Source organism: Delphinapterus leucas, chromosome 7 (genome assembly GCF_059928025.1).
Source record: "Delphinapterus leucas isolate spDelLeu-1000000601 "Yukka" chromosome 7, BTC_Dleu_Yukka2, whole genome shotgun sequence".
Classification (NCBI taxonomy): Eukaryota; Metazoa; Chordata; class Mammalia; order Artiodactyla; family Monodontidae; genus Delphinapterus; species Delphinapterus leucas.
This window is the reverse complement of record NC_143135.1, coordinates 45647682-45670225: the sequence shown is the minus strand read 5'-3', so window position 1 is coordinate 45670225 and position 22544 is coordinate 45647682. Positions and strand designations below refer to the sequence as shown.

The following is a 22544-nucleotide window of genomic DNA, read 5'->3' as shown; positions in this document are numbered from 1 at the left end:
CCATATCATTAAATTTTTTTAAAAAGACGTTGAGTATACATATGCTAACATTTATTTAGAGTCTATTGTGTATCAGGTACTAAATGTTTTAAACAGGTTTCTAATTAAGTCTTTATGTCAACTCTGTAGGTTAAGTACCATCATTACCACCATTTTAAAGATGAGACGGACGCTGGGTTAAATTGCTTGCCCAAGGTCACCCAGGTACTAAGTGGTATTCAGTGACTGTATAATAGTTTTGTACTGTGACTTTATACCCATTCCCTTTTTGGTGGACTTTTTTTTCCCCACTCTTATAAATAATAGTGACTATCCTAGATAAATCTTTATCTGACTCGGATTCACTTGTTAGGATAGATTATTTGAAGTAGAATCACTGATCAAAGAGTATGAATGCTTTCTGAGAAAAAAAATTTCTACAATCAATTTCTAAAGCGTCCAATTGGCCAGTTTCCCTGTCTTCTGAGAACTGTCTCTGTTCCACAGCCACTTTAGTCTTGAGCTGGTTTGTATGAAATTTCTAGTTTAGAGAACATGTGAGTTTAGTTTTGTAAATACCTTTAGTGCTTTGAGTCAGAATTGAGGTCATACCTTATTCTTCATATGTATGAATTTTGGTGTGAAGTAATTATATGTTAAAAATAAGAAGGACTCTACACTTTCTTTCTGGGAAATTATCCTCCATTTGGACACCTTGAAACCACTAGCAGCCATTATTATTAAATGTGAGACTATTGATTTAATATGTGTGATACAAACTGGAATTTTGGAGCACAGTTTGTAATTGTAGATGAAATGGAGTATGGAATCATAGATTTCTAGACCTTTTGTAGTTAGAACAGACCTAGAGACCATTTCAATTTATGGATTTATTTTCATTGAGGTAATATTGAATATTGAATCCATACCTTTCAATGCCTTGCTATTGTTTTAAGGTAAGTCCAACATCTTTATCATGGCACACAGGGCCACGTTCAATTTGGCCTCTGCAACCTCTCTAGCCTCCTCTTCTTCCTCTCTCCTCCCTTCTTGTTCACTTCAGTCCAGCCACCTTGACCTTCCTCAGATTACTAAGACCCTTCCTGCCACAGAGTCTTCAGACATGCTGCTTCCTCTGCTGTAAAGTTTCCTCCACCCATAATGTGGAGGTCTTGTCTTGATTGTCACTTCCTCAGGGAGGTTTCTCCAGGTAGCACCCCACCCATTCTAGACCTAACCAGCTTTCCTGTAATGTATGCTTGCAACGTTTTGTGCTTTTCCTTTTTGCCACAGTTTTCACCACATAAGTGGTTGTGTTATTGCTGTATAGTTTGATATCTTATTACCCCCCTGGAGTGTAAGTTCTGGGATGGCAAGGACTGGTTCACCCATGTCCCACACTGTTGATTGTTTCCTTTGTGTGCAGGAGTTTTTAAGTTTGATGTAGTTTTGTCTGTTTTGCTTTTGTTGCCTGTGCTTTTAGAATCATACCCAAGAAATCATTGCCCATTCCAATGTCATGAAGCTTTTCCCCTATATTTTCTTTTTGGAGTTTTATCCTTTTAGGTCTTACATTTAGATCTTTACTCTGTTTTGGACTTAATTTCTGAACATGGTGTAAGATAAGGGCCCATCTTCATTCTATTGCATGTGGATATTCAGTTTTACCAATACCACTTGTTGAAGAGATGGTCCTTTCCTCATTGTGTGGTCTTGGCACCCTTCTTAAAGCTCACTTGACGGTATACATTAGGGTTTATTTCTGGGCTCTCTATTCTGTTCTATTGGTCTCTATGTCTGTTTTTATGCCAGTACCATACTGTTTTTTGTTTTGTTTTTTTTGGCTGTGCCGCATGGCTTGTGGGATCTTAGTTCCCCGACCAGGGATCAAACCCATGCCTTCTGCAGTGGAAGCGTGGAGTCCTAACCACTGGACCGCCAGGGAATTCCCCAGTACCATACTGTTTTGATTACCTGTTAGCTTTGTAATAGGTTTTGAAATCAAGAAGTGTAAGGCCTCCAACTTTGTTCTTCTCAAGATTTTTTTTTTTGCGGTACGTGGGCCTCTTACTGTTGTGGCCTCTCCCGTTGCGAAGCACAGGCTCCGGATGCGCAGGCTCAGCGGCCATGGCTCACAGGCCTAGACGCTCCGTGGCATGTGGGATCTTCCCGGACCGGGGCACGAACCCGTGTCCCCTGCATCGGCAGGCGGACTCTCAACCACTGCGCCACCAGGGAAGCCCATGTTTTTTGTTTTTTAAATTTTTTGGCTGTGCCGCAGGGCATATGGAATCATAGTTCCCCAACCAGGGATCGATCCCACACCCCCTGCATTGGAAGCATGGAGTCTTAACTGCTGGACTGCCAGGGAAGTCCCATCTCAAGATTGTTTTGACTATCATGGACCTTTGAGATTCCATATGAATTTTAGGATGATGTTTTTTGTTTCTGCAAAAAAAAAAAAAAAATGCCTTTGAGATTTTGACAGGGATTGTGTTGAATCTGTAAATTGCCTTGGATAGTATAGACATTTTAATAATATTAAGTCTTCCAGTCCATGAGCATAGAGTGTTTTTCTATTTATTTGTGTCGTCTTTAATTTCTTTGAGTAATGTTTTGTAGTTTTCAATGTACAAGTCTTTTGCCTCCTTGGTTAAGTTTATTCCTGAGTATTTTATTCATTTTGATGCTATTGCAAATGGGATTGTTTTCTTAATTTTCTTTTCTGATTGTCATTGTTAGTGTATAGAAACACAACTGATTTTTGAGGGTTGATTTTGTATCCTGGAAGTTTGCTGAATTGGTTTATTAGTTTTAATAAACCAGTTGTTGGGTGGAATCTCGAGAGTTTTCTACATAAGAAAAAGCATTTGGGGCTTCCCTGGTGGCGCAGTGGTTGAGAGTCCGCCTGCCGATGCAGGGGACGCGGGTTCGTGCCCTGGTCTGGGAAGATCCCGCATGCCGCGGAACGGCTGGGCCTGTGAGCCATGGCCACTGAGCCTGCGCGTCCGGAGCCTGTGCTCCGCAACGGGAGAGGCCACAACAGTGAGAGGCCCGCGTACCGCAAAAAAAAAAGAAAAGAAAAAAAGAAAAAGCATTTTATCTGCAAACAGAGATAATTTTGCTTTTTTCTTTCCAATTTGGATGCCTTTTATTTCTTTTTCTTGCCTAATCTCTCTGGCTGAGTCTTTCTGAACTGTGTTGAATAGAAGTGGTCAGAGTGGGCATCCTTGTCTTGTTCCTCATCTCTTCTCTAAGAGAAGAGAAAAGCTTTCAGTTTTTCATCTTTGAGTTTGATGTTAGTTGTGGACTTTTCATATATGATCTGATGTTTTCTTTCTTAAAGGTGTAAATGCCATCGTTTGATATACTTCTACCTTTGATCATGATTAAACTAAAGAATAGTAGATTAGAATATAGAGAAGTAATAAGCCAAACAGACAATTTATTAAAATTAAATAAGACACAGAGAACTTGCACCGAAAAGCCACTATTTATTTCCTGGGAAAACTAATTTATGGAGAATCTGCTTGGTTTCTGATCCCATTGCAGTCTGACTTATATCCAGACTTCTCGGCTATCTTGAAGGTAACTAACTAGTGACCACTGAATTGCAAAACCAGTAGTCTTTTCTTAAACGACTCCTCCTTAATTTCTCTGTAGCATTTGGCACTGCAGTAGCCCCTTCTTATCCATAGTTTCTCTTTCCATGGTTTCAGTTACCTGTCAAGAGTGGTCTGACAATATTAAATAGAAAATTCCAGAAATAAAGAATTCATAAATTTTAAATTGTACGCTGTCCTGAGTATCGTGATGAAACTTTGTGCCTTTCTGCCCTGTCCTGCCTAGGACACCAGGACATGAATTGTCCCTTTGTCCAGTGTATCTCACCCATTAGTCACTTAATAGCTATCTGAGTTATAAGATCAACTGTTGGGGTATTGCAGTCCTTGTGTTCAAGTAACTCTTTTTTTTTTTGGTTGCGCTGCGAGCCTTGCAGGATTTTAGTTCCCCAACCAGGGATTGAATCGGGGCCACAGCAGTGAAAGTGCCAAGTCCTAACCACTGGACTGCCAGGGAATTCCCAAGTAACTCTTATTTTACTTAAAAATGGCCCCAAAGCACAAGAGTGGTGATGCTGGCAATTCAGATAGCCAAAGAGAAGCTTTAAAGTGCTTCCTTTAAGTGAAAAGGTGAAACTTCTATACTTAATAAGGAAAAAAAAACCCTGTATGCTGAGTTTGCTAATATCTGTGGTAAGACCGAATCTTCTATCCGTGAAATTGTGAGGAAGGAAAAAGAAATTCTGCTAGTTTTCTTGTTGCACCTCAAACTGCAAAAGTTATGGCCAAGTAAATGATAAGTGCTTAAAGATGGAAAAGGCATTAAATTTGTACAGTAAGAGACTTCCCTGTTGGTACAGTGGTTAAGAATCCGCCTGCCAGTGCAGGGGACATGGGTTCAATCCCTGGTCCGGGAAGCTCCCACGTGCTGTGGAGCAACTAAGCCCTTGTGCCACAACTACTGAGCCCACGTGCCACAACTACTGAAGCCCACGTGCTTAGAGTCCATGCTCCACAACAAGAGAAGCCACCACAATGAGAAGCCCGAGCACCGCAATGAAGAGTAGCCCCTGCTTGCTGCAACTAGAGAAAGCCTGCGCGCAGCAATGAAGAACCAACACAGCCAAAAATAAATAAATAAATTTATTAAAAAAAATTTTTTTTACAGTAAGATATTTTGAGAGGGAGAGAGACCACATTCACATAACTTTTATTACAATATATTGTTTGTAATTGTTCTATTATTAATTATTGTTGTCAATCTCTTATTGTACCTAATTTATAAATTAAACTTTATCATAGATTTATATGTATAGGAAAAAACACGTGTATATAGGGTTCAGTACTACCTGTGGTTTCAGGCATCTACTGGGGTCCTGGAATTTATCCCTTGTGGATAAGGGGAGACTCCTGGGTTGATCAAACCTTCCTCTTACTCTTTCCTCACTCAGTTTTCATGTCTTTGTGGTTCTCCTACCACTTTGACTGTTCTTCTAGTCATCATAATTCCTCTTCCTCCTCCCGCTTGTAAATGTGCGAGTCTCTTGAGGTTCTGTTTTTGATTCCATCTATTTTCTCACTTTATGTTTTCTCTCAGTGATCTCACTGACCATTGTGGCTTCAGTCATTGTCGACATGCAGTTGATTCACAAATCTGCCTCTTCTGTTAGGGTACAGTTCCTTCCTCGATTGTCTTTGGACACCTCCATCTAAATGTCTTCCCAGAACTGCAGGTTGAAGATTCACATAATTGAACACCTGTCTTTCTTTCTCCCTTGTGTCCTCTTCATGCTGTGGCCATCCCCAAACATGGTTGGTGTGCTGCTCCTGCCATGCCTTTGCTTATGGCATTTCCTTTCCTATCCTTTGGAGTACTTTTCCTTGTACTCTTCAATATACTTCAAGGTCTGCCTCAAATACCGTCTTTTCTGCAAAGTACTAATGTGGGCTGCAGGTGACCTGCTCGTTCTTTGCTCTAAACTTGGGAGTTTCCTACAGGCTATCTCTTAAGACTATAAAGCTCTTTGTGATTTTTGTCTGTGTTTGCTTTTCTAGCCATAAATCTAGCCACTCCCCCTCAGGAACTCAATAATTCACCTCATGATACACATAGAATCACTTCTTGTTCCTCAGGGCAAGACTGTATGCTTTCATGCACATGTCATTTTCCCTGGTGGCATATCTTCCACTTAGTGCTTTTTGGGGGTGTGGGTGGATAGAGTTGATAGTAGTGGTCTTTCAAACTAGTCCTGTAGAGATGTCTTCCATCACATAGATAGATGTCCTCCATCTACTGAATTCTACGAGCAGTTTGGCATAGGGAAGAGACAGAATTTGAGCTTTGATTTTAAACCCTGGTTTTGATATTTACTAGCCATGTAAACTTGGTACTCAACTTTTCTGAACCTCTATTTCCTGATCTGTAAAATTGGGAGAGTGTTTAACCCTATGGGGCCAATACAAAGTTTAAATAAGAAACTGCATATAAAATGCCAAGCATATGCTAAGTCCTCAATAAATGGTGTTAAAGAAAAAAAAAGAAATGAAAAGAGAAGAGAAGAAAAAAGAGAAGCAGCAGTTATTATTCCCTTCATGGGGTCATTTGTGTACCATGGGGGCATGGGAAATGGTGTCAGACTGAGACAGGGTGCTCAAGGCAGAGCACAAAGGATATATATTCTTACTCGTGGGGAACTGGTTTACTAATGACAAATTCTAGCCAGAGAATGAGAGAAACTTCCTCCTGCAGCCAACTAGTGACTTCTTCCTTACATTACACACAGCACTTCATTCATCTTTCTCTAGAAAGAAATGCTTTGTTCATGTTGTCCTGTCACCCGCTCTGCCTCCTCCCGTACATTTTCCATATTGTCCCCAATATGGCTTTTAAAATGCAGGTTGTATATGTTGCCCCCTCCCTCTCTTTCAGTACAGATAAATCCTAACTCCTTACTGTGAATTATAAGGCTCTTCATGATCTGGTCTTCACCTACCTCTCTAGCCTAGTCTTTCACTGTGCCCCATGCAATGGACATTTGTCATTTTTTCATCTGACCAGTATCAACTCTTTTCTTATGTCTGGGAAATTCCACAGTGTCTTGGTGGAGGACAGGACCTATCTCACATCTCAGATATTGAAAAGTTTGGATCCTCATTTTCCCAGCTCCCTGGCAGCTAGGGCTTAGGAATGTGACCTGGTGGGACTTTGAATCTGCATTGAGGTGGGCACTTTGAATCTGCATTGAGGGACACGGAGGATCAAGGACTGGGTCAGTGGCAACAGTGATGGCCTCATGTTATATTGGCAGTCATGTCTCCACCCGCTGGTACCATGAGTAGTTTCAATTGCAGTTATGACTGCCTAGCCTAGATTGGTAACGGCTTAGTTTCAGAGTCTAGGTTTTTCAGCCCTTGTGTTGGATCTTTGAGGTTACCCATTGCTTTTCCAATAAATTCCTTATCTGTTTAAAGGAACTCAAGATCATTTCTCTTATTTGCATTTATGAAGAGCCTTGACTCATACCGCCCTCTAGTACCAAGTGCCCCATTCACATTAACCTTCCTGCAGTTCTTCCAAACTAACCATGGTTGTTTCTGCCTCTGGGCTTTCTCACATTCTGTTCTACCTGGAACACTCTTTACCTCATTCTCAAATTGTTTTGACTCTTGGCGGTCCTTTAGGACTCAGCTCTGTTATGTCACTTTTTCTGCAAATCTTCCCCCAATTCTTAAGATTGGGTTAGCTCCTCAGTGTTCCCACAGAATCCTCTGCTTACCTCTATATAATACTTATCACACTATATTGTAATTGCCTTGACATCCCTTGGAGACATGGGCTAGTAGTATATTCAGTATCTTTGCATTGTCCCCGGCAGATAATAATTACTATCTAAATTTTATCTGTTGACTGAGTGAAAAACTATTGAATTATACTCTGTGTTATGTTAAAATTTGTCTATTTGCATGTCTGTTTTTCCTAATAAACTGTGACTATTCTAAGAGCAGCGGCCAAGTTCTTCACCTTTATATCCTTAATTTGCAGCATAGTATTTGGCTTACAGTAGACACTGAGAGAATGTTGAATGCATAACTGAATGACTGAGTGGCAGAGCTGGCTTTTTAGAGTTTCAGTTCAACAGTTTTTCCCAAGAGAAAGTATCTTCTTTGACCATATAGGTAAAGATGAGATATCTGCATGTAGCTCATATTGAGTAATTGACATTCTCAACTTCTCTGTATCAGGATTGGTAATCTGTTTAGAAGATAATGTTTATACATGAACAAAAAACGATTTGACAAGCCAGTATTTTATGTGCCGACTGAGTGATATGGGCAGATGTTGCTTCAGTGTCAGGCTCAATATAACATTCTTTTTTTTTTCTTAATATTTATTTATTTTGGCTGTGCCGGGACTTAGTTGTGGCCTGTGGGATCTTCGTTGTGGCATGTTTAGTTGCGGCCTGCGTGTGGGATCTAGTTTCCTGACCAGGGATCGAACCCGGGCCCCCTGCATTGGGAGCACAGAGTGTTACCCACTGGACCACGAGGGAAGTCCCTCAATATAACATTCCTTTTTTTTTTTTGCGGTACGCGGGCCTCTCACTGTTGTGGCCTTTCCCGTTGCAGAGCACAGGCTCCAGATGTGCAGGCTCAGTGGCCATGGCTCACGGGCCCAGCCGTTCCGCTGCATGTGGGATCTTCCCGGACCAGGGCACGAATCCGCGTCCCCTGCATCGGCAGGTGGCCTCTCAACCACTGCGCCACTAGGGAAGCCCTCAATATAACATTCTTAATCGAGTCTTTGAAAGTGTGGTACCTAAGCAACTACTTAGGAAATGGTTATTGGTTAATTGGATTGATTAAAATAGAAGCCTGTAGTAGGCTTTGTCTTTCTGTTTTACTTGGTTTACATGCTGATTTTGGACTGGCTCATTGGAATTTTTCCTCGTTCCTTTTTAGGTCCAAGACAACTTTGACAAGATTGAATTCAATAGGATGTGTTGGACCCTCTGTGTCAAAAAAAACCTTGCAAAGAGTCTCCTGCTCATTACAGAAGACGATGCATTTAAAGTATGGGTTATTTTCAACTTTTTATCTGAGGACAAGTACCCACTAATTATTGTACCAGAAGAGGTAAGTGTGGCTCTGGGAAGTTTTACAGGGCCATCTTAGCATTTAATAGATCTAACTTGGAAGTAGATATGGAAGGAGATCCTGTACTAGTGTTTTTGGATCAGAGGCAAAAAAGCTTAGATCCAAAAAAGTCCAAAAGTTAGTGATTTAGGGTTATGCAGTAACCATGGAGATTTGCACACAGGGTGGGACTCTTTCTCTCTAAACTGCCATAATTATAGACAAATCCATCCTCATGTTCAAAGAGTCTTTATTCAGTACAAGTCACAACATAATTTTCTGTCTACTTACATATTGGCAAAACCATAAGAAATGGCTGAGTGATGCTAGGGAAACACATAGGATCCAGAATGTTGTTCCCAAGGCTGATTTATGTGAGGAAATAACTATTCTTGTTTCAAAGCCAAGGATGGAGACTTTTTTAAGACCATACTTTCTAAAGTAAATGAAAAAGGACATTTGCTTGTTTTGTTCTGGGTTATTTTCCCTGAGCTTCCAAGGGGCGGGGGGACGGCGGGGGACAGGGGGAATACAGGAGTAAGGATTCTGTGCTCTCTTACTGCCCTAAAAAATGATCCATGTAATACATGCTTATTACAGTAGTAAATTAAGACTAATAATATGCAGATTAATCAACTGTAGTCCTCCCCTTAAAAAAAGTCATTTGTAATCCCCTAACCTTGGACAAATGATGTAACCTCTTGAGTTTTAATTTCCTCATCTATAAAATGGGGCTCATAAAAATGTTTATTCTAAGGGTTGTGAGGCTCTGTATTTAAAGGACTTAGTTCAGTAAGTGAAATAAGTCAGAGAAAGAGGAATACTGTATGATTTTATGCATATATGGAATATGAACAAACAAACAAAATAATCGAACAAACCAAACGAAACAAAAACATGTAGATACAGGGAACAAAACAGTGGCTACCAGAGGGGAAGTAGGGGTGGGAAGGGTGAAAGGGATAAAGAGGGTCAACTTTTTGGAAACTAAGTTTTCGGTGGTGAGCACACTATAGTGCATGTAGGATTAGAAATACAGTGTTGTATACATGAAACTTATATAACGTTATGAACCAATGTTACCTCAATAAAAAATCTAAAATTAAAAAAAAAATTAAATCACGACTGGGGGAAAAAATAAATGACTTAGCTCAGTGCCTGGCACGTGATATGTACTCAGTGAATGTTAGCTCCTATGACTAATATTATTGCATACATTTTTGCACACTAGTCTCCTTATTTCTGTAGGATAAATTTCCAGCAGTGGAATGCTAAGTCCTAAGAAATGCACACTTTCAGGGTATGAGATGAACGAAGCAGAATTGCCCTTCAGAAAGGCTGTACCATTTATACACCTACCAGTAGTGATTGAGGGTGCCCATTATTACCCATCCTGCCAGCATGAGTCTAGTCTGTGATTTATTTGTATGATTCATGTTTATGTTAGGAAAATCTGTTAAAAAGTTCACACTGCAATATTTTATTTCAAGTCAGCAAGGATTTATCGACTGGCAACAGTAAATGAGGCAATAAGAGGAATACAAAGTGAAAAAGATGACTTCCTGCCTTCAAGGAATATGCAGTCTGCTCAAGGAAAAGAAAAAAATCAAGTGTAATTCAAAGCAAAATAAACTACCTGTTATAAGAGAGGTGCAAATGCCATGCAAATACAGAGAAGGGAAAGATTTATTCCAGTTTGAGGGAGGTCAGGGATCAGGGAAGGCTTTTTCAGAGAGGCAGTATAATGTAGTGGTTAAAAGCAGGGTCTTAAACTTTTTCAGTAAAGGGCCAGACAGAAAATATTTGAGGTTTTGTGGGCTTCCTGGGCCATATTGTCTCTGTTATAGCTACTCAACTCTGCTGTTAATAGCGTGAAAGCAGCCACAAGACAATATGTTCCTGTGCTTTAATAAAACTTTTACTTACGGATGTTGAAATTTGAGTTTCATATAATTTTAATGGACCATGAAATATTATTATTCTTTTGATTTTACCCCCTGTAACCGCTGAAAAACGTAAAAACCGTTCTTGGAGCAAGTGTGTATAAAAACAGGCTGAGAGCCAGATTTGGCAGCTGGGGTAGATTTGACTCATGGGCTGTAATTTGGTGTTCCTTGGTTAAGAGCAGGAGCCTGGAGTCAGATTTCTTGGATTTGAATTCTGGCTTCCACACTGCTCACTAGCTGTGTGACCTTGGGAAATTTACTTCATTCGTTTTTGCTGTAGTTTCCTCAACTGTAAAATGAGGCTAATGCTAGTATCTGCCCCCTAACTGCTCTTGTGAATATCAAATGAGAAGACTGCCTGGCCCTTAGAAAGTGCTCATTGTGTTACCTATTATATCTAGCGGGAAGGTAGCATTTATGCTGGGCCTTAAAAGACAAGAATTTTGACTAATGGAGAAGGCAGAGGAGAAGACTTCCGGTTGGAGGGAACAGTGGGCAAGGTTATATGAGGCAGGAAAGGAAAGGAAGGGCATGTCGGAGATGAGTGAGGTATCCAGCTTGACTGAATTGCCAGTCTTTGAAACAGCTGGATTGACTGATTTAAGCCAAAAAGGGAATTTTAAAAAGGATGTTGGGTAGCTGACAGAATGGCTATGGTGGCTGAAAAACCAGGTGTGGAGGCTGTGCAGTGAGGAACCACAGGGAAAATGTGTGTTGTACTTGTACCACGGAACACCTCTGGCCCTGCACACTGGGTGCTGTCCAGGAACTCAAATCTTCCTGCAAGTAACTGTTCTTGCTACCACGGAGAGTTTTCTGTGCCTATTTCTCAATCACAGTCAGGGCATGATGCATCTAATTGTTATAACCTAGGTCACATGCCATGAGCTAGCTGCAAAGGAGGCCTGGAAAGTGTCCAATTGTGTTTTTAACTTCCATATTGGGAATTCCCCAGACATAAGAAGCGGGTTAGGTGCTGGGCAGTCAAAAAGAATGACACATGCCCTTTCTAACTAGAATGTGATGGCTGTACAGAGATAGAGACAAGTTTCAGGTCTGGGCGACTGGGAGGTAATATAGTATAGTTGTTTAAAGCATGGTCTTTCAAATCAGACTGCCTGGTTTAAATCCCTACTTGACCACTTTTTAGCTCTGTGACTGTGAACAGATTACTTAATCTCCCTGTTTGGGTTTCCCCATCTGGAAAATGGGGATCACTACTTCCTTCACTGGACTCTTGTGAGGACTGATAGTTGATGTATGTGAAGCATTTAACTTAATGTCTGGCTCCATGATAAATGCTCACTAAATTTTGTGTGTGTGTGTGTGTGTATGAATGAATGACAGGGTGATGAACAAATTGGGGATATGATGTATGATGATGGGTTTGGTACATTTGGCATTTTGAGTGGATCATCGTTGTGGAGCTGTCCTGTTTGAACTGAAGGAGTACGTTTAGAGCTGTGAGAGGTCAGGGCTGGAGACAGAGACAGGGAAGCCATGGGAGTAGGTTAGATCAGGGAGGAAGAGACAATAGTGGGAGAAGCGAGGGCTGAAGACAGAATCTTGGGCCCATTTCTGTAGCAGGGGGAGGAAATAGATTTGGTAAAGGAAGCAGAATTGGATAGTCTGTGAGGTTGGTGGAGAACTGGGAGAGTGTTGAGTCATGGGTGCCAAAGAAAGAAGAAGTTCTAAGAAGCAGAAAAGTAGTTCCTAGCATTAGATTCTATAGAAAAATTAGAGGGTAATGAGTGAGAAGTTGCCCTTGGATTTAACAATTAGGTGGTCATTGGTAAGCAAGGAGAAGGCAGTTTCACTGTAGCGGTGGGGACAGTTTCTTAGTGCTTAATAATAATAATAATGTAATTGTGCATGTATGTGAAAGGGGAAGTAAAAAATAAAACATGCTGAGCTTCCCTGGTGGCGCAGTGGTTGGGAGACCGCCTGCCGATGCAGGGGACACGGGTTCGTGCCCCGGTCCGGGAAGATCCCACATGCCGTGGAGCGGCTGGGCCCGTGAGCCATGGCTGCTGAGCCTGCGTGTCCGGAGCCTGTGCTCCGCAACGGGAGAGGCCCGCGTACTGCCAAAAAAAATAAAAATAAAAATAAAAAAATAAAACATGCTATGGAATTTTTGTCCACAAAAATTTTCTTAATACAGAAACATATAGAAGGGAATAGAATTTTGATAGATGTAGAAAAAGATATGCTAATGGTATTTTTAAAACCTAGCTGCTGCTTAGGGAGAGTGGGAGGGAGACGCAAGAGGGAGGGAATATGGGATTATATGTATACATATAGCTGATTCCCTTTGTTATATAGCAGAAACTAACACAACATTGTAAAGCAATTATATTCCAATAAAGATGTTAAAAAAACTATATTACAACAGTGACTATAAGGAAATATTTCAAAAAAAAACCTAGCTGCTGCTTGGAAGAATTGTGCTAATAAATCTCCACTATTGTCTTTTAAGACATTTTGTAGTTATACTTAGTGTTGTAAATTTATTTGCATTTTCTTTAGAACTGGAGATGGGGTGGGTCTCTTACCCGTGATCTTTTGATCTCTAAAATATCCACAGTGGACTTGAAAGTGGCTTTGTCCTGATTTCAGAATTAGAAATTAGTTTGTAAGGAGACTTAACCATATTCTTCAAAGCAGCTCTTACTTGATGTGGAGGACTTGTCATTAGTAGATTATCACTGAGTCACAGGCTGTGGAGGGAGCCAGTCAGCATCAGCTTCCTGACTACTCTGCCTATGACACTCAAAAGATTTATGCTCGGGGGCTTCCCTGGTGGCACAGTGGTTGAGAGTCCGCCTGCTGATGCAGGGGGCACGGGTTCGTGCCCCGGTCCGGGAGGATGGGCCCGTGAGCCATGGCCGCTCAGCCTGCGCGTCCGGAGCCTGTGCTCCGCAGCGGGAGAGGCCACAACAGTGAGAGGACTGCGTACCGGGAAAAAAAAAAAAAAAAAAAAAAAGATTTATGCTCGGGACTTCCCTGGTGGCTCAGTGGTTAAGAATCCGCCTACCAAGGCAGGGGGCACGGGTTCGAGCCCTGGTGTGGGAAGATCCCACATGCCGCGGAGCAACCAAGCCCATGCGCCACGACTACTGAGCCTACGCTCTAGAGCCCACATGCCACAACTACTGAAGCCTGCGCACCTAGAGCCCGTGCGCCACAACAAGAGAAGCCACCGCAATGAGAAGTCCGCGCACCGCAACGAAGAGTAGCCCCCGCTTGCCGCAACTAAAGAAAGCCTGCACGCAGCAACGAAAACCCAACGCAGCCAAAAATAAATAAATTTATTTAAAAAAAAAAATTTCTGCCCTAGGTGGCCCGAAAAACTGGGACCTATATAAGACTTGATGTGGGCCATGACTTTATTTTTATGCACCCAGAGCCCAGCCAAGACTTCACTGCTTGCTTGCCTTCTTGTTTGCAGGCTGACAGGAATGTCTTCGTCCTCTCCTAAACAACTTAATCTTATTCGAGAAGGGAATGGCCTCTTTTTGACTTGTCAGGATAGTCAAGTAGCATACCTTGTCATGTCATTGTTTGGACTTAACTCTGTTGTTTTGATGTCCTTAGCTCCCTCAGCATTCTTCTGATTAGAAGTAGAAATAGAGTTAGTTTTACAGATTATTCCTCTGTGGCCAGGAGTACTTGTGGGGGGAAAGAAGGGATCATTAAAACAGATTTACGTGGAACTGCTTTGTCTGGCTGCTGAACCGGCCTCCTAAGGTTTAAAATATGGCCTTGTATTTATTGAGCTCCTAGCACATCTCCTGGCCTTTGCCAAGCACTGCAAATTCAAGGTTGCACAGTTTATGAGAAACAGTAGAGTCATTTCTTAAGGTGCCCATTCTCTGTTAGATTTTGTTTTCTTCCTAAGTACTTTAATAGTGTTAAAAAAACTATATTTTGAATGAGTTTTAGACTTACAGATTTTAATAAAATTAAGTATGAAAATGTACATTTAAGAATAAATTTTGAAGTATAATGTCTTAATTTGTCATGAATGAGTTTGATTTGTATTATTACAAACAGTTTTTAGGCTTTATAAATTTAAAGTAATTTTTATGTTTCCAATAAGTCATTTACCATAATGATGGTTTGCATTTTAAGTCCAAAATATTTTTAAGTTAAGATTTAATTCTCCGGCTTCGATTAATACTATATGAGATATAAGTAACAGTGGTAGTGACATGAATAACATAAGTGGGGTAAGTTTGCTTTTGACTCAGTTTCCCATCACCCAGAATATCAATCAATATCAAGAATATTGAATAAATTAAGTGAAAGTGACTTAGTACCCAAAGTCAAGAAATTGCATGTCCCCATTTGAGATGGTTCTATAATTTTTGTCAAATGATATTCCTGGAAATGTGTGTCTGTAAAGTATAGTTTTTACATTAGTATTCATTTCCCACAGAGCCAAGAACAAAACAGGATGTTTGTCTGTTGCTTATCTGGAAGAATTGCCTTCTTGCAATTAAATATTAAACCTGAAATAGTTTTAAGAGATCCTTTATTAAGAAATAAAATCTGAATTGTTATTAAGTTAATAAAGACCCTCTTCAATGATTACAGTGAAACAACTTCTAACAAATAAACTTTGGAGCCAGAGGCCTCAAAAATCACATGCAGCTTGAAAGTTTATTCTTTGTTATTTTTGGTGCAACTTGCCTTGGGAGGAGGAAGTAAGCTGCTTCCTGAAACTGAATGAGCTCTTAGAATTGGTGCGGTCCACTCAGACTAACACAGCAGCACGTGATTTATTATTTAGTATCATCGAATAGTTACTGAGAATGGGAGTGTTTGTCTCTCCTTGGCCCAGTATAATGAACTAAGAGGTCCTTAAGTTATTTGGTTGTAAGTATATGACTGTGTTGAAGGCCAACAGGAAATGAAGCTAGATTAGTTGCCTGGAACAGTCACTGGGAATGCAGAGCAGATGCTGAGTGCTGATGACAAACTCTGGACGGCTGGGGGAGGGCAACTTCAGAAAGGTTCAGGATGAATCTGGGAAGCTGTTTCTAGAGCTGAGTTTGCTGCTAACAGGAAACAATGTTAAAGACATTCCAATATACATGAGGAATTGAAGCTCAGAGTGTGAGGGGCACCAGTCCATTCCCAGTGGTAGGTGAGGAAAAGCTAAGGCTGTTTCTTGACTTGTCATGCCCACTTTTTGTTATCCTGTCCATGCATGTGGCCACACCCATGGCCTCACTACTAAAACTTCTAGCAGTGCCTGTACAACCTTTATCCCAAGTTGTGATCAGGCAGCATGGGCCCTCTTTTTGCTGCCTTAGGGAGATTGAATTTCTGTGCATGATAACACCTCTAAGTTATTTTACTTTGGCCAATTATTTATATAATTGACTTTTTCTCTCTTGTGTCTTATTGCCTTTAAGCTTTTTTCCTTCTACTGTTTTCTGTCCTGTTCTCTCCTTCCCTTTTCCCTTTCTTTTCTTCTTAATAATTTTCTTTTTCTCTTTTCCACTGCCTATCCCTATTACTTCTGTTTAAAAGCCAAGAAAATAATATCTGATAAGCTAAAGAGCAGATGTTACATCTTCAGCAAGAGAAAGGAAAGACCTAAGTGTGTTTTTCTCCAGCAAGTAAACATTTGTTGAATACCTACTGTATGCTAGATTTAGGGTATTAGATAATCTGCATACAAGAGGAGCTTATAATATCTCATCAAATTACAATAGAACTCTTGATATTTTTTGACCTTGTGATATTTTGCGAATGTATATTTCTTTGCAAACATGTTTTTCCTATTGTTGGCATTCTTTTTCTGTTAAAGTGTGTTATTTCACAAATGACATTATAATCAAATTGTTGGAAGTGCAAAGAAGAGAAAGAAAAAATTAATTCACAATCCTATCTGTAACAAATTAGGCTCTAATATTTTGCTCTAGTATTTTTCAAAATATTTATATAAACTTTGTGCAGTGGAGATCATGGGTAAATTTAATTTTGCATTCTTCCTCACTTAATATTATTTCATAAATGCTTTCTTAAATGTAATTTTATTTTTTCTGTTTTTTAAAAATTTAATTTAATTAATTTATTTTTTATACAACAGGTTCTTATTAGTTATCTATTTTATACATATTAGTGTATACATGTCAATCCCAATCTCCCAGTTGATCCCCACCCCCACCCCCCCCACTTTCCCCCCTTGGTGTCCATACGTTTGTTCTCTACATCTGTGTCTCTGTTTCTGCCTTGCAAACTGGTTCATCCGTACCATTTTTCTAGATTCCACATATATGCGTTAATATACGATATTTGTTTTTCTCTTTCTGACTTACTTCTCTCTGTAGGACAGTCTCTAGGTCCATCCATGTCTCTACAAATGACCCAATTTCGTTCCTTTTTATGGCTAAGTAATATTCCATTGTATATATGTACCACATCTTCTTTACCCATTTGTCTGTCAGTGGGCATTTAGGATGCTTCCATGACCTGGCTATTGTAAATAGTGCTGCAATGAACATTGGGGTGCATGTGTCTTTTTTGTTTGTTTATTGAAACAGAAAGTCACAAATATTATAATCATCCTCATCAGTTCACTCAGCCCTATGTAATTAATTTTTTTTCATCTTGATCTTTTGTTAGCACCTTTATGAATTCATCAGTTTTCCATTAGAGTTCTGAAAATGCCTATTCATTCAGTTCAGCAGTATAGTCAGTTACCAGAAACCAGTACTTCTCAGAGTCTTTTCAGTGAATTCCTTGAAGATGAAACCCTTTTATAGGAACATTTTTGCAACAGCATCAGAGTACACCCAGAACTCTGTAAATGACAAAAGACTTAAAAATGACTACGGTTAAAGATCTGATGAAAGTTCATAATAATGCAGTTGACAAGGAAATTTAGTTATTTCTGAGATATACATTTTAAAGTAATAACTAGAATTATGACTTATAACATTATACCAGAACATGTAAGATTTTTAGAAATTTCATGTAATGTCTGAAACATTTATATTAACATATTTCCATACAAATAACCCAAAGAAAGTTTAGTATTAGTTGTTTTGTTTGTTTGTTTGTTTATACTGCAGGTTCTTATTGGTCATCAGTTTTATACACATTTGTGTGTACATGTCAATCCCAATCGCCCAATTCAGCACACCACCATTCCCACCCCACCGCGGTTTTCCCCCCTTGGTGTCCATACGTCTGTTCTTTACATCTGTGTCTCAACTTCTGCTCTGCAAACTGGCTCATCCGTACCATTTTTCTAGGTTCCACATACATGCGTTAATATACGATATTTGTTTTTCTCTTTCTGACTTACTTCACTCTGTATGACAGTCTCTAGATCCGTCCACGTCTCAACAAATGACTCAATTTCGTTCCTTTTTATGGCTGAGTAATATTCCATTGTATATATGTGCCACATCTTCTTTATCCATTCGTCAGTTGATGGGCATTTAGGTTGCTTCCATGACCTGGCTATTGTAAATAGTGCTGCAGTGAACATTGGGGTGCATGTATCTTTTTGGATTGTGGTTTTATCTGGGTATATGCCCAGTAGTGGGATTGCTGGGTCATATGGTAATTCTATTTTTAGTTTTTTAAGGAACCTCCATACTGTTCTCCATAGTGGCTGTATCATTTTACATTCCCAACAACAGTTCAAGAGGGTTCCCTTTTCTCCGCACCCTCTCCAGCATTTGTTGTTTGTAGATTTTCTGATGATGCCTATTCTAACTGGTGTGAGGTGATACCTCATTGTAGTTTTGATTTGCATTTCTCTAATAATTAGTGATGTTGAGCAGCTTTTCTGCCAATTTTTGTGTTGGGTTGTTTGCTTCTTTAATATTGAGCTGCATGAGCTGTTTATATATTTTGGAGATTAATCCTTTGTTGATTCGTTTGCAAATATTTTCTCCCATTCTGAGGGTTGTCTTTTCATCTTGTTTATGGTTTCCTTTGCTGTGCAAAAGCTTTTAAGTTTCATTAGGTCCCATTTGTTTATTTTTGTTTTTATTTCCATTACTCTAGGAGGTGGATCAAAAAAGATCTTGCTGTGATTTATGTCAAAGAGTGTTCTTCCTGTGTTATCCTCTAAGAGTTTTATAGTGTCCAGTCTTACATTTAGGTCTTTAATCCATTTTGAGTTTATTTTTGTGTATGGTGTTAGGGAATGTTCTAATTTCATTCTTTTACATATAGCTGTACAGTTTTCCTAGCACCACTTATTGAAGAGACTGTCTTTTCTCCATTGTATATCCTTGCCTCCTTTGTCATAGATTAGTTGACCATAGGTGTGTGGGTTTATCTCTGGGCTTTCTATCCTGTTCCATTGATCTATATTTTTGTTTTTGTGCCAGTACCATATTGTCTCGATTACTGTAGGTTTGTAGTATAGTCTGAAGTCAGGGAGTCTGATTCTTCCAGCTCCTTTTTTTTCCCTCAAGATTGCTTTGGCTATTCGGGGTCTTTTGTGTCTCCATAAAAATTTTAAGATTTTTTTTTGTTCTAGTTCTGTAAAAAATGCCATTGGTAATTTGATAGGGATTGCATTGAATCTGTAGATTGCTTTGGGTAGTATAGTCACTTTCACAATATTGATTCTTCCAGTCTAAGAACATGGTATATCTCTCCATCTGTTTGTGTTATCTTTGATTTCTTTCATCAATGTCTTATAGTTCTGAGTACAGGTCTTTTACCTCCTTAGGTAGGTTTATTCCTAGGTATTTTATTCTTTTTGTTGCAATGGTGAATGGGATTGTTTTCTTAATTTCTATTTCTGATCTTTCCTTGTAAGTGTATAGGAATGTAAGAGATTTCTGTGCATTAATTTTGTATCCTGCAACTTTACCAAATTCATTGATTAGCTCTAGAAGTTTTCTGGTGGCATTTTTAGGATTCTCTATGTATAGTATCATGTCATCTGTACACAGTGACAGTTTTACTTCTTTTTTTCCCATTTGTATTCCTTTATTTCTTTTTCTTCTCTGATTGCTGTGGCTAGGACTTCCAACACTATGTTGAATAATAGTGGTGGGAGTGGACATCCTTATCTTGTTCCTGATCTTAGAGGAAATGCTTTCAGTTTTTCACCATTGAGAATGATGTTTGCTGTGGGTTTGTCATATATGGCCTTTATTATGTTGAGGTAGGTTCTCTCTATGCCCACTTTCTGCAGAGTTTTTATCATAAATGGGTGTTGAAATTTGTCAAAAGCTTTTTCTGCATCTATTGAGATGATCATATGGTTTTTATTCTGCAATTTGTTAATATGGTGTATCACATTGGTTGACTTGCGTATATTGAAGAATCCTTGCATCCCTGAGGTAAATCCCACTTGATCGTGGTGTATTATCCTTTTAACGTGCTGTTGGATTCTGTTTGCTAGTATTTTGTTGAGGATTTTTGCATCGATATTCATCAGTGATATTGGTCTGTAATTTTCTCTTTTGGTAGTATCTCTGTCTGGTTTTGGTATCAGGGTGATGGTCGCCTCATAGAATGAGTTTGGGAGTGTTCCTTCCTCTGCAATTTTTTGGAAGAGTTTGAGAAGGATGGGTGTTAGCTCTTCTCTAAATGTCTGATAGAATTCACCTGTGAAGCCCTCTGGTCCTGTATTTTTGTTTGTTGGAAGATTTTTAATCACAGTTTCGATTTCACTACTTGTGATTGGTCTGTTCATATATTCTGTTTTTTCCTGATTCAGTCTTGGAAGGTTATACCTTGCTAAGAATTTGTCCATTTCTTCCAGGTTGTCCATTTTATTGGCATAGAGTTGCTTGTAGTAGTCTCTTTTGATGCTTTGTATTTCTGTGGTGTCTGTTGTAACTTCTCTTTTTTCATTTCTAATTTTATTGACTTGTGTCTTCTCCCTCTTTTTCTTGATGAGTCTGACTAATGGTTTATCAATTTTGTTTATCTTCTCAAAGAACCAGCTTTTAGGTTTTTTTTCCTTCAGCTTTTAGTTTTATTGATCTTTGCTATTGTTTCTTTGTTTCTATTTCATTTATTTCTGCTCTGTTCTTTATGGTTTCTTTCCTTCTACTAACTTCGGGTTTTGTTTGTTCTTCTTTCTCTAGTTCCTTTAGGTGTAAGGTTAGGTTGTTTATTTGAGATTTTTCTTGTTTCTTGTGGTAGAATTGTATTGCTGTAAACTACCCTCTTTGAACTGCTTTTGCTGCATCCCATAGGTTTTGGATCATTGTGTTTTTGTTGTCATTTGTCTCTAGGTATTTTTTGATTTCCTCTTTGATTTCTTCAGTGATCTCTTGGTTATTTAGTAGCTTACTGTTTAGCCTCCATGTGTTTGTATTTTTTGCGTTTTTTCCCCCTGTAATTGATTTCTCATCTCATAGCATTGTTGTCAGAAAAGATGCTTCATATGATTTCAATTTTCTTAAATTTACCGAGGCTTGATTTGTGACCCAAGATGTGATCTGTCCTGGAGGATGTTCCGTGTGCAGTTGAGAAGAAAGTGTAATATGCTGTTTTTGGATGGAATGTCCTATAAATATCAGTGAAATCTATCTGGTCTGTTGTGTCATTTAAAGCTTGTGTTTCCTTGTTAATTTTCTGTCTGGACGATCTGCCCATTAGTGTAAGTGTGGTGTTAAAGTCCCCTAGTATTATTGTGTTACTGTCGATTTCCTCTTTTATAGCTGTTAGCATTTTCCTTATGTATTGAGGTCCTCCTATCTTGGGTGCATTTATATTTATAGTTGTTATATTTTCTTCTTGGATTGATCCCTTGATCATTATGTGTGTCCTTCCTTGTCTCTTGTCCATTCTTTACTTTAAAGTCTATTTTATCTGATGTGAGTATTGCTACTCCAGCTTTCTTTTGATTTCCATTTGCATGGAATATCTTTTTCCATCACCTCACTTTCAGTCTGTATGTGTCCCTAGGTCTGAAGTGGGTCCTTTGCAGACAGCATATATATGGGTCTTGTTTTTGTATCCATTCAGCGAGCCTGTGTCTTTTGGGTGGAGCATTTAATCCATTCACATTTAAGGTAATTATTGATATGTATGTTTCTGTTACCATTTTCTTAATTGTTTTGGGGTGTTTCTTTGGAGGTACTTTTCTTCTCTTGTGTTTCTCACTTAGAGAAGTTCCTTTAGCATTTGCTGTAGAGCTGGTTTGGTGGTGCCGAATTCTCTTAGCTTTTTCTTGTCTGTAAAGCTTTTGATTTCTCCATCAAATCTGAATGAGATCCTTGCTAGGTAGAGTAATCTTGGTTGTAGTGTCTTCCTTTTCATCACTTTAAATATATTGTGCCCCCCCCCCCACTTCTGGCCTGTAGAGTTTCTGCAGAGAAATCAGCTGTTACCCTTATGGGAGTTCCCTTGTATTTTATTTGTTGTTTTTCCCTTGTTGCTTTTAATAATTTTTCTGTGTCTTTTAATTTTTCTCAGTTTGATTACTATGTGTCTTGGCGTGTTTCTCCTTGGGTTTATCCTACCTGGGACTCTCTGTGCTTCCTGGACTTGGGTGGCTATTTCCTGTCCCATGTTAGGGAAGTTTTCCACTATAATCTCTTCAAATATTTTCTTGGGTCCTTTCTCTCTCTTTTCTCCTTCTGGGGCCCCTATAATGCGAATGTTGGTGCATTTAATGTTGTCCTGGAGGTCTCTTAGATTGTCTTCGTTTCTTTTTTTCTTTTTTCTGTTTCATGGCAGTGAATTCCACCATTTTGTCTTCCAAGTCACTTATCCGTTCTTCTGCCTTAGTTATTCTGCTATTGATTCCTTCTAGTGTATTTTTCTTTTCAGTTCTTGTATTGTTCATCTCTGTGTGTTTGTTCTTTAATTCTTCTAGGTCTTCGTTAAACATTTCTTGCACCTTCTCGGTCTTTGCCTCCATTCTTTTTCCGATGTCCTGGATCATCTTCACTATCATTATTCTGAATTCTTTTTCTGGAAG

General features: G+C 39.2%; 1 protein-coding gene across 1 annotated transcript in view; it reads left to right on the top strand.

The window, feature by feature from the left end:
- The window catches only part of SWAP70 (switching B cell complex subunit SWAP70), a 78597-nt gene that overhangs the window by 32493 nt on the left and 23560 nt on the right, over positions 1-22544 (top strand). The window contains exon 3 of the mRNA XM_022555669.2: positions 8502-8675. Coding sequence (XP_022411377.1) covers positions 8502-8675 — 174 coding nt within the window. The remainder of the gene's footprint in view (positions 1-8501; positions 8676-22544) is intronic.